This window comes from Erythrolamprus reginae, chromosome 2, assembly GCF_031021105.1.
Source record: "Erythrolamprus reginae isolate rEryReg1 chromosome 2, rEryReg1.hap1, whole genome shotgun sequence".
Lineage (NCBI taxonomy): Eukaryota > Metazoa > Chordata > Lepidosauria > Squamata > Dipsadidae > Erythrolamprus > Erythrolamprus reginae.
The window spans coordinates 181,475,104-181,491,910 of NC_091951.1; the positions used below are offsets into that span (position 1 = coordinate 181,475,104).

Here is a 16,807-nt window from a genome sequence, read left to right on the forward strand (position 1 = left end):
TAAAGTTTGAGGATTTTTATTTTAATATTTTTTTCCCATACAAAGCAAGACAATGTAAATTTTATTTGAATCAAAACACCGTTGTTGTTTTTTGTTCAAAAACCCTGTCTCTTCACAGTAGGCGGCTAAAGAACGCAGCCAGGGCTGGCCACCCAAAGAGCGGCAGAGTTTACTCTATTAAACCCCGTTAGACAAGGTCTCTATGAAGTAGATTCTTGCAGTTTAGTTCTTGGCACTATTCCAAGGGGGAAAGGAGGGATGAAGAACGGAGGAAGTAAAAAAAATTTGTTTTCTTAAGCAAGCAAAACTGGAGCCTGGCTTCAGATGCCAAGAGGAGCAGGAGAAACATTATCTGGTTAGCTGCAAGGAAAGCTTACAACGGGCATGTAGAGGGAGCCATTTTTAATACCAAATGCACACCGATTCCAGTGTCTCCAGGATGTAGGAATACCATTCCCATTGTACAATATTCAGCCAATTCCCTCCAACCCATTTGTGGTAGGATTCATTCCCAGATGTTAAAAGGGAAGAGGCAGCCACATGTCACCCTGACATCCTGCTGACCAAGGCTGCTCAGTCCCATTAATAGTTCAAGGTGCTGGGTTCATCCTCCTCCTCCTCCTCAGCGAACTCAAATAATTAAATATCAGGAATGCAATTAAACCGGACCAGACCTTACCACACTGACACCTATCTAAAGACAAAACACACAAACAAACAAAAACCTGTCAGCAGTTGCTAAAAACTGAGATGAATATCCAGACAATAATTTCTCACCCGCACAAGTTAGTTTTTGCTAACCAGTGGCAAAATGAGGGTGGAGGCGTTAGCACGATGGATCAGATCACCGTAGATCCCCAATAGGAGTTTTTCAATCAGCAACTAAGAGTTTTATAGCTCTGTGACTCTCTTCCCTCCCTCTCCCCTCCCCCCATTCTAGAGGAAGGAACTTGAGCGATATCCATCTCTTTAAAACCCCTGCAGACAAGTCAGCCTTGTTATCAGGCAAATGTTTCAAAACAATTTCAGAGCCTCACCGGCACCAGCAAGAGGCAAGCTCTCCCCTGCTCTGTTTGCAACGTGAATGTGTTCGGAGGTGAAATAGAAAAATGGAAAGGACTGATGCTATCTCCCCCAGTGAAAACTGCCATGTCATTATACCAATAATACAGATATGAACTCAGCCTCTGATAGTCGGAAGAGGGAAGTGGGATATGTGTTTATGTAGAAGTGGGGCAAAGCCAGACTCCAGCATTAGGATCAGCCAGTTAGCTTTTTCAAGAGGCTCAAAAAAAAAAAGAGGGAAAAAAATCCAATTTCCACCAAGTATGAAAATGTCACAGATGCTTCTCATTCACACAGAAGAACAGGGGGCACCTTTAATGAAGATCAAGTTGGATGGAAGCAAGAAAGAGGCGAAAGGGGGGTAAGAAACAGGAATCTCCACGCAGGTATCTGGCATCGGTTTATTTTTCCTTTTTCTTCTTGTTCTGAAAGGAAACAAAAATCACTGTCAGTGATCAGAGCTCCTGGATAGGATGACCTAGATCAGGACCCTATACCAGTTAAAGAGATATTTGCTCTGTTTTAGGTTAGAAGATGATGCAACCACATACACCCAATTCTGCAAACCCCTGGAGAAATCGGTAATCATTTGGTTGAAAGGTGTGAAGAACCAAGGCCATCCTAATTACTAGAGATCGTTTTGTAATGACTGGCATTTGCTCACCTATATCACAGCTAGACCTATAAGTTCTCACCCGTTCTCCCTTAATACTTGCAAAAGAAAAAAAAAGTGTGCCATCCTGAAAACAGTATGAAAATGCAACAGCAGTTCTTCCCTGCTGAATGGGCAAGCAATGAAACCTGAAGCTAGGACTTGGCAAGGCTATAGCTTCAGTTGGGAAGACGGACTTTGAAACCTACATGGGAGTCAAAGGTGGTGTGTTTTTCCAGAAGGGCCCAGCTACCAAGGGAGGTTAATTTCACATTGGTAGTGTGTCATCTCCACCTTTTCTTTCTCACTATTTTGCATGAAACCAAGCCTTCCTCCATCTCTCCATCTTCATTCCCTACTCTTAATAAACCTTCATCCCTTTATTCTGTTTTTCACTTCCTGCATTATGTATATGGACCAAGCTTTCCTTTGATTTATCTTTGGTGACTTCAATCTTTTATTCAGCTTTTTTTTCCTGAACAATTATCTCTTGGGTTTTATATCTACATTATTTTTTTTTTAATTTCTCCCCATTTTTGTAAAGCTTCCCCCTTTCCTTCCGGGCTTATATTTGATACATATTCGTACAGGAGGAGGCATCAGCTAAACACACTTATTATAATGGTCCCATTAATGTGCAGTAAAAAAAGATGATGTGCTGATGTGCCAAAAAGAAATGGGGGCATTTTTCGTAGAGGTAAGACTTCATTTAGAAAAGTCAGGGTAAGAAGTCACCTGCTTTTGCCAGGTAGAAAAAAGTTTCTTTCCCAAAGCATCTGCCTCTCAATGGAAACACCCTGCACTTGAATTCTGCATTCATGGCTTCTTCTTTGCCTTTGTGTAAGATGGTGCACTTAGCCACTTAATGGATATGCATCAGAGGCAACCCTGGGCGTGCAGACCTACCTCATTCATGCCCAAGATGACCATGAGCTCCCGAAAGATGTTAACAAAATCCAGGAAAAGATCCACACAGTGCCTGGCACAAAGAGAAAGGTACATCAAGTTATACATCATGTTATATATATACACTCCCCTAAAATAGAGGATGGTGTCAAACTATGGCCTACGGTCCGGATGGGTCACATGCAGGCCATGCCCGCCCTGGCTCCAGAAAGGCCAAAAAATGCCACAATATGTCATGTGATATGATCGAGTTTGACACCCATGCCCTGAAATTAAAAATGGGAGGCTTTGCCGGAGCCTCTTCTCTGCTCTATTGTTTTATTCATAATCAACTATTTGTGTACCATCTTCTAAAACCAGAGTTCATTTGAAATATTGCTTCCACATTTAACTCTGGCTTTTCCCACCATAAAGCTTTTAACCTCCCTGCTTTCCTCCAAGCAAAGTCTCTTTTATTTTGAACCCAATGGAGAAGAAGCTCTTCTGTATCTCCCGTTTAGTCTCCCTCACTTGCAAATTCTTATCTTACGTGGCAGCTCCTTCCTCTCCAACTGTCTTATGTAGCCCTAGGCTTGTCACCAACACACTCACCAGATGTAGTCCTTGTCTCCATTCTCAGCCTTCTCAATGATGAGCTGAGTGTCAAACAGCACAAAGCCACACATAACCATAAGTCCAATGTAGAGATTAGCCTGGAGGAGGAAGAAAGTCAATTAGACAAAATCACTCCAATGGCACAGCCTGGACCCGCAACCTAGTGAGAAGCCTATGATTCTGTGTTAGCCTCCCACTTCAACATATACAGAGCTGGATCTCTTTATGAATTAGAACAGAATGTGGCATTTGGCAATGAATTCATTATGCACACATGTCAGTATTAATTCCATTTTTGTTTCTGACAGTAACCTTCTATTATCATTTTGTGTACCTAAACATTGTATCCAATAAAATACCTGGAGAAAAAACCCAAACCCTCAGAATACCTAAAGCTCACAGAGGTTTCTGGATAATTACGGTACTCATCTGCAGCCATATTTACAGAATGTAATGCAAAATACTGCAATGTGTTACTCTAATGCAACACATCTTGCTTTTCTAATAAACTAAAAGAAAAGGGAAGCTGTGTACATCTGAACAGCTGCTCGCAGTAAGCCAGTACTAGGTCCAAAAAGGCAGGTTTGCAACAGGGGCTTGGGCTGCTATCAACTTCCAAGCTGACAAGATCAGGAAAACGGCAGCCACTCACCATGAAGAGCCAAGTTGAGGACAAGAAAATATTGACCAGGGAGAAGAGCAGCATCAAGAACAGGCCAGAGAGAAGGAAGCCTGAAAAAGGAGCAGAATAACAATGAGCAAAAAGTGAGCCAATCAAAATGAACCCAGCCTCTTTGAATGTAAGTGGGCAATGGTTGCTGCTACTGCAGCTGCTGCTTACCCCCTAGATACAGGTAGGCACGGCGTTTGGCAAAGAGAGCACTCAGGGAGAAGCAGCTGAAGATCACTGCTGTGCCCAGGAAAGCAGTTGGAATGATGCTGTAGGGAGGGAAGGGTCAAAAATGAATGCCTAAAGAGGAGCCGAATAGAAGGAAGGACTCAGAGCTATGATTTTTTATTATTATTATTATTATTATTATTATTATTATTATTATTATTATTATTATTATTATTAATTAGATTAGTACGCCGCCCCACTCCGCAGACTCTGCAGAATTTGCTTTAGAAATATTCAGAGGTTTTAAATTTTAAATCTCTGAAAGGATCAAGACACTTCAATGGGAAGAGCTTAGCACAGTAGTTCTCAACCTGAGGGTTGTGACCCTTTTGGGGGTCAAATGACCGTTTCACAGGAGTTGCCTAAAACTATGGGAAAAAACAAATTTGCCATGGTGTTAGGAACTAAAGCTTCTATTCTGGTGCCTTGGAACATGTTTTTACAATCTGACCAGTCAGACGTTTACAGTAGGGGTATCCCTCTGACCTTCCTGCTAATCAATTTAAAGTTCTGTTGAGAGAATTGGCGCTACACTTATGGTTGGAGGTCATTACAACATGAGGAACTGTATTAAGGGGTTGTGGTATTAGAAAGGTTGAGAACCACTGGCTTAGTAAAAGCCCCAAAGAGTGCCCCTACCATTACTAGTGGGCTGGTTCTCGCTGTCAAGGTGAAAAGTAGCAAAGGATACAGCACACTGGTGAATTTCCCCTTACCTAGGGTTGATGGCAATGCACATTTCCAGCAGAGGACCCAGGTTGACTCCTGGAAGAAGGAGGAAAGTAGCCTCAGAGACAGGTTTCTCGCTCGTGTATACACATATATACTTATCCCATTCATTACATGTACATATTTAAAAGACACAAGTTATGGATTACACGGACATTCCCTTCATAAAATACATGAGAGGGGCAAAATGGCACACAAAATCATTCAGAAAGTGACAAGGTACTCTATGTCATTTCAGACAGGGAGGGATTCTTTGTTTTATGGCATTCAGTGCTGCCTTTTTCCTTTTGGCTGGAAAACCATTTGGCTTCCTTTTCTGACACAGGATTACGCAAGAGCCAGTCTGCTGTACTGTGACACCGGGCAGCTGCGTTCATGCATGAAGTAAACTTTGCCCCGTGCTTCCGCCCTCAACCCTTGCCATTCTGCCAGGACCTCTGATGGCCTTGATGGCACCGTTTCATCCCTTCCCACTACCCCAGCAAAAGGAAGCAGCTAAAAATGCCTTTCTTGCTTATGGAAATTCTACATTTGCATAGATGGAGTGTTAATCTGCTGCTGCTCCCCTCAGTTCTCGCTCCTCCAGCCCTGCACATACCAGTGAGGAAAGCAAAGCCTGCCAGGATAGCCAGACGTTTCTCTTCAGTTTCTCGGCTGTGGGGTGTGGCCATCAACCAAATCATAAGGCCTAATGCTCCCAGGCCAGTCAGCAATCCAAACTGCAAAACAAAGTGGGAAAGACAGAGATCAACACAGGCTGGTCAGAAGAAAGACCCAGTTCAACCTAAGCCCGTTTGCTGCATTTTAAAAGAAAATTCTGGTCATTGGAACAGTTTCTCCATGCAGATTTTGAAAGGAAACAAGGAATCAGTATACCCTGCATAGCTGGTCTCTTGGAAGAGAAATTCTATCACTGTTCAAGGCAGTTTTTAAATTTAATCATTAGTGCGTTCAATGTTAAATATGTGAAATACACAGCTAGGTTTTCATCAGTTTTCCATTATGACAATTTTATAAGCACCAGTGAAATCTGAAACAATCCTATCTGCTCTACAAGTAGAATATGTAGGTGTCCTACATAGGTATTGTAGAAAAAGGTAAAAGATATTCCAAATCTGAAATGGAAACTAGAACACCGTTCTCTGAATTTAAACTTTATTAACTGCTATAGGGCTTAGTTTAGAATGTAAACATTAACAAGTGATTCCGATAATGGGAAAATGTTCAATCTGGCAGGACTCTGAGCCGTGTATCTATAGTCCCACCTCTCACTTGAGTTTCACAATAGAAACAAAAAGCTCTTTCAAACAGAAACAAAGACCTCTGAGAACATGTATTTATTTAGAGACTTTTTCTTGGGATATGTTTGTAGAAAATTTTAAAGGCTTTGAATTTCACCGAATGCCATCTAGCCCTGGAGCACCAGCTGAGAACCACTCAAAAGGATACAGTCCTGCTTATTTCCACAAGCCAAGATGTACTATTTTGCAGTCTTCCTGCTGGCATTTAGCCCTCAATAACCAAGATGACCTTCAGTTTATGTATCATCCCAAAGAAATGCCTTTGGAAAGGAAGAAATTCTTACCTGCACCAGCTGAGTTACCACATTGAGATAAGCACCAGCCGCTGCTAGGAACATACATATTGCAAAGCTGGCATAGACCTTCTTCAGGTGCTGCTGAGTTGATGCAGAGCTATAGGGATGAAGGAAGAGAATTAAGCTCTGTTACACAATGCTTAGAAGCACAGCAACTCCCAGCCTGACCATTTGCCAGCTCCTAGCCATATCACAAACCACAGAGAGGCAATATTATCTAACCCGCTTCAGAAAAAGCTTACATTTTCTTGACCCCACCACTAAGAATTCCTAACTTCAGAATCTCTAGGGCTGAAATATTGCTTCCAGAAGGGATAAAGTCCTTCCCAAAGATATGAAGGTTTTTAGGACAGTCAAAAACACCTGGGGAGTCTAGTCCTAGAGAAATGCAGTGCAAATGAACAAGGATCTGCAATTCTGACTTGCACAGCACATCAGTCTGGTAACAGGCTACAGCATAGCGTATCATTTAAACCAAGAGCCATTTTGAATAGTTCTGCCCTCTTTGGAAAAGCAAAGGCCATTTTACTCCATTTTCTCAAGAAAGCAGAAAAACTGAGGTGGTCTGGCTCCGGCAACCCAAGTCCTGCCAGCCTTCTCACTATCTTTCATGGGTGATGGAGCCCACCTAACCTCACATGTCTGTTCCTAAACATCCAAGAAATCCTCTCAGAATACGATTAAGCAGCCAACAGGTACTCACATGTGGGAGAACTTGAAGAGGGCATCAAAATTTATGTTCCTGTTGAAAACATCCATAGCACTAGTTGGTGAAGTGCAATTCTCTATGTTAAAGCACACAATCTGCAGAAAGGGAAAGGAAGGCCACGTTAAAGGGAGAAGACCTAAATAGTTCTTTTTCTCTAGAATTGGTGTGTTCCATTCTCTACTTTCCTTCTTTTAGACAAGCTCCTCCTAGCTTGCTTGTTCACAGTAAGCAGCACCCTCAGTCCACAGTGCAGTTTCAAAATGACATCAACCCGATTCCCCCACCCCCCATTTATATCTTTTGTGGTGGCACTTCTGAAGAATTTCTAGGTGTTCCTCCCCCCCTAAAAGAAACTTTAAATGATCAATTTATTATCATTACCAAGAATAAAGCACAGCAACATCCAAGAACAGGGAAGTTGAAGCATTGGTTAAAGGTATTTAGAAACAGAAAACAGATTTTCCAGGTCCAAGAAAAAAATACATTTGCTTCCTCTGCATTCTCCTACAGAAAACACAACTCTACACAGACTAATTTATATCCTTCTCTCCATGTAATCTCCTGTTTCCATCAATTCAATCTCCAGCTACAGTATAAGATATGCAATACAGACGTTACCCAAAAGACACAGGTTAAAGTAAACAAACTCCTGCTGCACCACTGCTAAAAAGTGATTCTTTCTACTTGAGACTCACCAGCTTGTCCAATATGTAACCCACAAGCTTCTTCCTCTTTGTTCTACTCTGGAAAATCTGGAGTCGTTCTGCAGTCACCCAAAGTGGCTTGGTGTATATGGTGCAATTATTGCAGGCTCTTGCAAGGCTAGTTAAGCTCTCCTAGAGGAATTGTGCTCACCTGGGAGCCTTGCTTTACAACTCAGCAGCTGGAAAGCAAGAGCATTAGCCTCCTTAATGATCTTCCCAGGAAAGGATGGGGTGGAGTTAGAGAAAGGCAGCCCTCCCAGCTTGAGAGTCAAGGCCAATATGTTGGGTTATTATTCTCTAGGAGGTGGGATTCCACCCCACTGTTCTGTTTTGTAACAACATACACAGGTATTTTACTCACTCAGGGGAGCAGCACGAGCATTTTACTTAACAATGCAAGTATTTCTACCCTCCTCCATCCAAAGGTTATTCTTGTTGCTCCAACCAAAGAATGGCCGTAGTTGCTCTAACCAAAGTTGCCACTAGTTGTTCTAACCGCAGAATGGTCGTAGTTATGTCGAAACCAGTCCAGCGACTAAATATTTATTTACAGATAGGCAAGAAGATCCGGCTTAGCAAGAAGTTTGCACTGTAGGTATTTGTATTTGCTAATAAGGTGCACTAGTGTCAAGGAAATCTGGTGAGAGATTAAACTCACATCTCTGCCTTCTTATATTTCTCTACATTTACAAGGTCTTCATTTATCAGAGGTGTACACATGGGGGAGGGGAAGAATCACACTGAAAAGCTCTAAAGAGGAAGTCTGCATTGACGTATCAAAAGCCACGCTTTAAGAACACCCTGAATTGGAAAGATGAACCTGAAAATTACACAGCGTGTAATTTGGGTATTAGGTGCTTGTATTAGGTAACATGACTCAACCTCAGAGCATCAAAATAGGTCACACAAGAGTGGAAGAAACATTTCCTCGCTCAGCACCCAGTTCTTCCGGATGCCAAAAGCTATTCAAGGAAGAGGTTAGATAAGATCCGAGACCAGGGGAAACATTTTTGAAATACTGTATAGATTTCTGCAATGGGAAGGAGACCCCTGGCAAAACAAAGCATAAAGCTGAAACTATTCCCGAAGAAAGTATAAGTGAGCACTTCTCACTACGAACCTGTAAAGCTCGGGATTACTTTTAATAAGCATCCTTTGTGTTTCAAAAAGCCTTATACTTTTCCAACAGCTTTAGCCACCGCAGGAGTAACTAATGGTTTTCATTAGTGTTCTCTGAGCCCACTTAGCCACAGAGAATATAGGAAAGAATTTTTACATTACATTTTAGACCGCTTGTTCACAGACAGCAGTCAATTTATGGTTGTATCTGAAATGGAATATTATTTATTTCACACATGGACAATACTCTCAAAACACATGTAATTTAATTCATGCTTGGAACAATTAAAATGGCCATTGAAAGTTGCAACTTTTCAATATGTTCAGCATGCCTCACTCAAAATGTGATGCCACTCAAAACATCTGAGGTGCTTTTTTTCTTGCTTGCAACATTCAGAATGGCTGTTTTCAACTAAAGACATACTGCACATCTCTACTTCCATTTATGACGGATGGACGCACTAGTTATTTACATCTTAGTTTTAAAAATTTCTGGCCCTGCTCCCCAAGGCGCTGACCAGTTCTGACTGAATATATTATGCTTATAATTAATTTGAATTTTTCCCATTCTGAAAAATCCATCCATCTTGCAAATTAACTTTCAATATAGATAATGAAAATTAATTTGAACCGCTTAAAAACAAGACGGATTCAACTATTTTGCAGATCACAAAGAAATCTGAGAAAGTGAAAAGCCATGCACCCCCCTTCGTGTTTACATATTTTTTTCTTCAGTGTTAACATCAGATCCAGTAATGTGAGAATTATGAATCACAGACTAGTTACTCAGAAGGTACCATTATTTGGGAAAAGACACCAGGGGAAATGTATTAGGGTAACCATGTAAAAATTACAGAGCTTGGCTATCCTCAAAGGAATCTTCCTCTTAGTAAACAAAAAACTGAGTACACAACTGCATACAGTTTCAGGCCATTGCTTTATAAACTCTCCAAGTGTTGATTGAATGCAAAGAACCTCTGATGTAGTGGGGCACATTCAACAGAGATTAGCTATCTTAGGTCAATCTTACTGCTCCTAGACCTAGATCATACTACATAAAATGCTGAAAGCATTAAGTAAAAGAATATTTTCCCTAATTTCAAAAAGCTATTTATTAGATTAGATGTTGGTGAAACAGCCCCATCACAACCATTTGGAACAAAAGACCACTGATAAAATAATAATTTTACCAATTTCTTACCATAGGCTAGAGCATTTAAGACTCTTTAAGACTCTTTACATTAAGAGTTATGCAACAAACATTTTAGATATGAGTTTCTATGCAACATGCATATAAGAAAGAGTTTTGTCAGCTTTAGAATGTTGATCAAGTACAAAGAATTTTTGGATCAATTCTCCTGGGTAAGCTGGATGACTGAATTTGAAGGGGGGGGGGGGGAAACTGCCATTGGGAAGGAATACAGAAGGATGATGCCAGGTCCAGCAAAAGGAATGTTAACACTTAATTGAATAGAAGGGCTTCTACTTCATATTTACATTTAGCTTTTGCAGATCCCAGAAGTGTCCAAAAACATCCCTCCTATTTTTTGTAAGTACAATCAGAAGAAATGCAATCTTATTAAAATATTTTGAAGAATGACCATGATATCATTACTCCTGCCCATCTTTTGCCTTTAAAATCTCATAGTCATGTCAATTGCCTTTATCCTAATACTATGAGCTAGTTGGTAGATTGCTTGGATAAGGACAATCCAAAATAAACTAAGATTAATAAATAATACAAAACACCAGGTTATTAAAATGTGTAAAATAGAAATCATACCATCACTGTATACCCAAATATGAAGTGCATATTATCTAGCAGCATAATTTGATCAAGAATGTTCTGTGAAACAACAATTAAGAGTCTACATTTCAAGTCCAGAGCAGAAAACATTCAACAAGCATACTGACTTTGAAATTCTTCCTTAGCCACATACTGTATATCCAAAGAAACAACTTAATATAACCCTAGAACTGGAAAAGAAATCCATAGAGAATGCAAACAGGCTTGGCAGCATCGCTGTAATCTAGATTAAGGATCAGTTTGTTCTTGAGAGAGGAAACCATTGCATTTTAAAAATAAATAACCAGAAATACTTAGCCACATACTTGACCTTTCAACCCCAATGGCTAATATAGTTTTATGTATGGTTTGCTTGTGTTGTATGTTTTTAAAATAATGGGGTTTTAGATATTTTTTAAATATTAGATTTGTTCATTGTACACTGTTTTACTATTGTTGTGAGCAAATCTAAATAATAATAATAATAATAATAATATTTATTTATTCAATTTCTGTGACTGCCATCTCAAGCAAGTGGGCAGTGAACAATTATATTGTAAAAACAATTACAATATAATATTAAAAAATTAAATATATATGGCTGTTGAGAAAAAAAAACATCCTGGATATCAATATAATCAGAAAATGGGATTCTACAGTCTGAAGGACCTAGTCTAGGCACAAATCTAGATCTTCAAAGTCTTCATAAAAGGCCAATAGGGTTGAAGTCATCCTCAGACCTGAGGGGAGAATGTTTCAGAGGACAGGGGCTATAGCAGAAAGGGCACACCTCCTAGCACCTACCAGCTGACATTCCTTGGCTGATGAAACCCATAGCATGCCCAACCTGCCAGACTGAATTTCTATTACAATTCTACAAACACCTCCATATTTATTACTATTATCCACAAACGGGAACTTACTAGCTATCACAGTGCGGAGAAGAGGATGGAGGCAGGGAGTAGGCTGTCCCCCATTTATAGCCTCTCCTGTAAAAAGCAGACCAATCCTCACAGCACCAAATGGAAAGAGAGAGAGAAATCTCACAATGAACCATGAGTTTGTACAGTACATTCCTCCAACACTATGACATCAGAAAGCCAGCCAATTAGCTTTGAAGTCGTGTACTGCAAGTCATCTTGTTGCTACCGGAGTCTGTTGAACTAACCAGAAGACATATCATAGGAAACTCCTATGACTAATAACCTATAAAGAAAAACTGAAAAACTCATCTGATCCTATGTCCCACCTCCAAAAGGCTCATTCCAAATGTCAAATATACGCTGGGTGGAGGAATGTCAAAATAGTCCAACGGCAGCACCAAGACTGAAACCCCAAACTTTCTGAGAATGTCTATCAATTTCACATATACACATACATGGCCGTAGTTTTGCCAGTTTACCTGTGCAAACTCTGCTGAGAGAAACACTAAAGGTAAAAAGTTCATCCTGACTCTTTTAATCCCCGTGTAGCAAACTATTTACCTTTAAAAATTCAATTTCTCATCAAAAGCCAACTTTACTGAGCAGTTGTAGGTGCCCTCCTTATAAATACTACATTAGAAAAATCTCATATCTTTCAGCTGAGTTTTTCTTGGTTCAGACTAGTGGTCATACAGCAGGTTGTCTTTGGAAAATACTATCCAAAGCAGAATGCAAGGCACAGGCTTTCCAATTTGAATCTCCCAAATGTACACAGAAGGTTGAAATAACTGAAATTCAAGAAACATGCCAATGCTACTCTTGAAACTTTAACAATTTATAAAGCATAAAACAGTATGCATTTATTTACTCGGAACAACTGAAATGTCCATACATGTATCTTTCACAACAGAGTCCGATCTAAACTAACAGAAATGTAGGAAGGTTATTTCTGCCTATATTGTTCAGATTTCCCAACAGATATTGTGGTTCATGTCTACCTGACATGGATATTGCAACCTAGTATTGATTCTCCTTTGTTTGCATGTGCCTTTTAGTGCACATTACAGAATTCATTTATTTCAGAACGTTCCCTTCACAAATAAAACACAGTAGAAATACAAGGTCTCATTCACTCCAAATATTCTCTAAATGCATCAAATAGATGACTTTCAGATGCATTTGTAACTAGAAGACATCAACAATGTGATCAATGTTTATTAAAAAAACATGAAGGGCATTAAAGGTTGGACCAATTTGCTCTAGAGCTACCTTATTCAATTTGGTCACCTATTAGGTATAATTCTCAATTCCCTGAATTACCTAGTCAGCAAAGGCCATGGCTAAGGATTCTGGCTAATGTCCAGGTTCCAAGGTTGAGGACCATTGCTATATAGCACATATTTAAAATTCTAACTAAACTTCTATTCCATAAAAGAAAAATTATACCAAAAAATATTCAGGATCATTATTTTCCAGGACATACAGCCTCCAATCCTTCAAAACTATTCTAATTCATCAGTGAGTACCATAATTTCCCCCCAAAAATATTCTGTCTTATATTTTTTTGAACCCTGAAATAAGCACTTGACCTTATTGCCATGCACTCTAAAGTCCAATTGGGCTTATTATCAGGGGATGTCTTATTTTGGGGCGAAACAGGATGTGTGCATGTGTATATGCATATGTGTGTGTTATGTGTACACACACACACACACAACCAAAACCTACCTACATACCTACCTACATATATAAAACACTGTTTCCCCCCTTACTATATATATGCATGCATACATACATACATACATATACATACATACATATATGTATGTATGCACGCATGCATATATACACACACACACACATATACATACATACATACACATTCTCACACCTTGCTGCTTTGCTTGAAGAAGTATCTCGTAAGTTTTAATTTTAACTCATTACTGTTGGAAGCATAAAATCCAGGATGCAACATAGCTAGTTAGGAGATGGTGAAGCCCCACACTGAACAAGAGAGGGGAAGCCTGAAGACCCAGGAACCCCTTTACTGGTTTCCTCTGGGCTTCTTTTCCATTTGGGGGAAGAAGAAAAAAACAAGCCCACATTTGCATTAAACCTGTTTTCCATTTCAAGGCAGGCAAATCGCCAACGCCAAAAAACAACAACCCCACTTTCGAATAGGCAAGGAGGAGGACCATTCTTCTTCTTGCATGAAAGCTTTTTCCACTCCGAACAACACATAGCCAAAAAAGAAAAGAAAAAAGCCCCCCCTCTCCTTCCCGCCTTCTCCCTCCCAAATGCTAGACACGGGTGGGTGGCTGGAAACCATGTAGCTGAACAGCAGAGACCTTCAAGGGAAACTGAAAGATCAGGCGGCGTCTATTTTTACACCGAATGCACAAGTACTGTGACCCAGTGTGTTATTTATTCCATATTCATTATTATTTCATATATTTTATTATACAGTATATTGTTTTATGTTATGTGTATCATATTTTTGCTGATAATGAAAAAAAAGGAAGGAGGGAAAAGAAATATATGTGTGTGTGTGTAACATTTTTGCTGATAATGAAAAGGAGTCTAGTATAGATCTATTTCAAGCTATTTTGCTCTCATCAGCTAGCCACCTATATATATATACAGTATCTTAATTTTCAAATTCAGCAAAAACGTGACACACACACACACAAAATAAATGAAAAGGCAATAGCCATCATGATCTCTAGAACATTTGAATTAATTTAAATTATTTATTAGGAATATATATATATCACATGTTTTTTGCTGAATTTTTTTAAAATTAAGGGAGACTAGTATGGCACCATATACAGTATATATACTGTATTCCTAATAAATAATTTAAATTAATTTTAAATGTTTTTAAATGTTCTAGAAATCGTGATGGCTATTGTCTATATATATATGTATGTATGTATGTATGTATGTATGTATGTGGTAATATGAGAAAAAACATGTATGTGTGTGTGTTTTCCTGTCGAATTGCTTCATTTTCATTATCTTCAAAAATATCTTACACTGATTACAGCCAGCTGGTGACAGCAAAATAACTTGAAATAGATCTATATAGTTTCCCTTCCTTTTCATTATCAGCAAAAATACGTTACACACACACACACACACACACAATTAATTCTCCTTGCCTTTCGCCGTTGTCTTCTCCGAGACTGGGCGCCTCTTTCTCTCCCTCACACCAGATACACCATTTTAGGCGCAAGGCGAGAGCCAGCCAAGCTCTTCCACACGCCCCCCTCCCCTCCCAATCCCCCCCAGTCCCGAAGGCTTCGAGAACACGGAACTGCTCGGCTTCCTGGATAGAACCCCCCCCCCCGGGCCTTTACAACACAAACACACCCCTTTCGCGCGCCCCCCCCCCCAGGCCGGGATCTAATGGTCTTTCCCAGACCGCCCACCGACCCTACTGCGAGGGAGGGAGGGGGGCGTGTGTGTCTGTGGTGATGGTGGGGGGGGGGAAAGAAGAGAGCTCTATGACGTTATCGCTCAGAACGCGGACGTAAGAATGGCCGGGCGTTACGAAGCAGGCCGGGCCTGTCCCGCTTTCCTCACACACACGCACCCTAATTTACTCGAAAAGCCCGAAGAGAGGGGGGAGGGGCACGGTGACGCCTTCGGAGGAACAGCGCAAGAGGGGGGGGGGGCGCGAAAACCGCCATCGAGGTGACTGGGTGAGTGGAGTGGGGGGGGTCTCACGAGGTTGCTATAGGAACGGGAACCGAAAGAGGCGGCCCGGCCGTAATTCTTACCCCGCCGCAGAGGAGGCGTCTAGTCACGGTTACAACAGCTGCTACTGTTCTGGTCGAACCGTACGTGTCTCTGGCCTCGGACGCCTCCGCCCCTCCTCTTTTATCCCCTCCCCGCCTGCCATTGGCACTTGCGTCTGCAAGGTCCCGCCCCACTTTCCTATTGGTGTTTTTCACCCCCCCAGAGTTCTGCGTACTTCTTCATTGGCCGGGAGGTGGCTCTTTTGCCTTGCTATTGGTCCCGCGGCCGCGCCCAAGCGGCTGCGATTGGTTTAGCCCGGGCGAAGGAGCACATTACACACGCACACATAGACAGACAGATACGTACGTTCGCGACGTTCGTTGGTTTCTTATTGTCCAGCCAGTAGGCGGCGCCCGTGACGGGTAGACTTATTGAATCCTTCTTCGCTAAGCCCACCTTCCCTAGGAGCGGCGTGCGACCCCTAGCGGAAGGAGTGCAACATACAGAGCGCTGGCTGCCACGCAGCGCCATTAGAAGGAGTGGATTCTGCTGGATGGGGGAGGTTCATTTTTTGCCTGAAGCAGCCAAGCTTGGAGCGCAGCTTGCTGGTAGAAACCTCTCATTACAGACAGCGTACACTGCCAGGCAATCTACAGTATTTATTACTGTAATGATTTTATGGTTGCTTCAGGGATACCCACACAGCTAAGACAATGGACTTTTCAAGCTTTGAATGCAAAACCTATAGTGCAGCTTAGTCCTTGACTTGCAATTGTTCACTTAGTAACCCTTCGAAGTTACACTGGCTCTGAAAAAAGTGACTTGTGACCATTTTTCACACTTCCGACCAATGAAGCAACCCCAGGATCATGTGATTTATGTTTGGAGGCTTGATAACTGACTCACATTTATGACAGCTGCAGTGTCTTACAATGGGGTGATCCCCCTTTCGCCACCTTGTGACAAGCAAAGTCATTGGCGAAACCAGATTCACTCAATAAACCGAGTTGCTAATTTAAGAACGGCATTGATTTGTTTTAAAAATGTGGTGAGAAGAGTCATAAAATGAGACAAAACTCACTTAACAAATTTCTCACTTAGCAACATCCGTCTTGGGCTCGGTTGCGACGGTAAGTTGAGGAAATACCTGTATTGCCTTTCTTTTCAAGCACTTGCGAAAAGCTATTAACATGGTACACTGCAACAATTAAAATTGAATAAATAAATAAATAAATAAATAAACAAATAAACAAAATAAACAATTAACTCAATATGACATGAAAGCAATATTTCAGTATTTGAGGGACTGACACAAAAAAGAAGGCAGTGGGGTCAACTTATTTTCCAAAGTACCAGAAAGCAAAACAATAAACAATGGATGGGA

General features: G+C 40.9%; 1 protein-coding gene across 2 annotated transcripts; it reads right to left on the bottom strand.

Moving 5' to 3' along the window:
- On the bottom strand, positions 1 to 15,617 carry TMBIM6 (transmembrane BAX inhibitor motif containing 6). 2 transcript variants are annotated; one of them, XM_070740658.1, is made up of 10 exons: positions 15,465 to 15,617; positions 7,145 to 7,245; positions 6,430 to 6,538; positions 5,443 to 5,563; positions 4,832 to 4,880; positions 4,059 to 4,156; positions 3,870 to 3,949; positions 3,215 to 3,315; positions 2,624 to 2,696; positions 1 to 1,490 (listed from the first exon to the last, which is right to left on the bottom strand). In XM_070740658.1, the coding sequence occupies exons 2-10, from the start codon at positions 7,198 to 7,200 to the stop codon at positions 1,467 to 1,469; spliced, it is 711 nt and encodes a 236-aa protein (XP_070596759.1). In that variant the 5' UTR covers positions 7,201 to 7,245; positions 15,465 to 15,617; the 3' UTR covers positions 1 to 1,466. The 2 variants fall into 2 exon arrangements, with proteins under 2 accessions (XP_070596759.1, XP_070596758.1); XM_070740657.1 differs by lacking the exon at positions 1 to 1,490 and having other exon boundaries at positions 2,579 to 2,696; positions 15,465 to 15,549.
- Positions 15,618 to 16,807: the final 1,190 nt, after the last annotated feature.

Coding starts and splice junctions, on each gene's coding strand:
- TMBIM6 (XM_070740657.1), bottom strand. CDS start 7,200: ATGGATGTTTTCAACAGGAACATAAATTTTGATGCCCTCTTCAAGTTC. Junction 4,157..4,831: donor TGCATTGCCATCAACCCTAG/GTAAGGGGAAAT, acceptor CCCTCCCTACAG/CATCATTCCAACTGCTTTCC. Junction 2,697..3,214: donor GGAGACAAGGACTACATCTG/GTGAGTGTGTTG, acceptor TCTTTGTGCCAG/GCACTGTGTGGATCTTTTCC.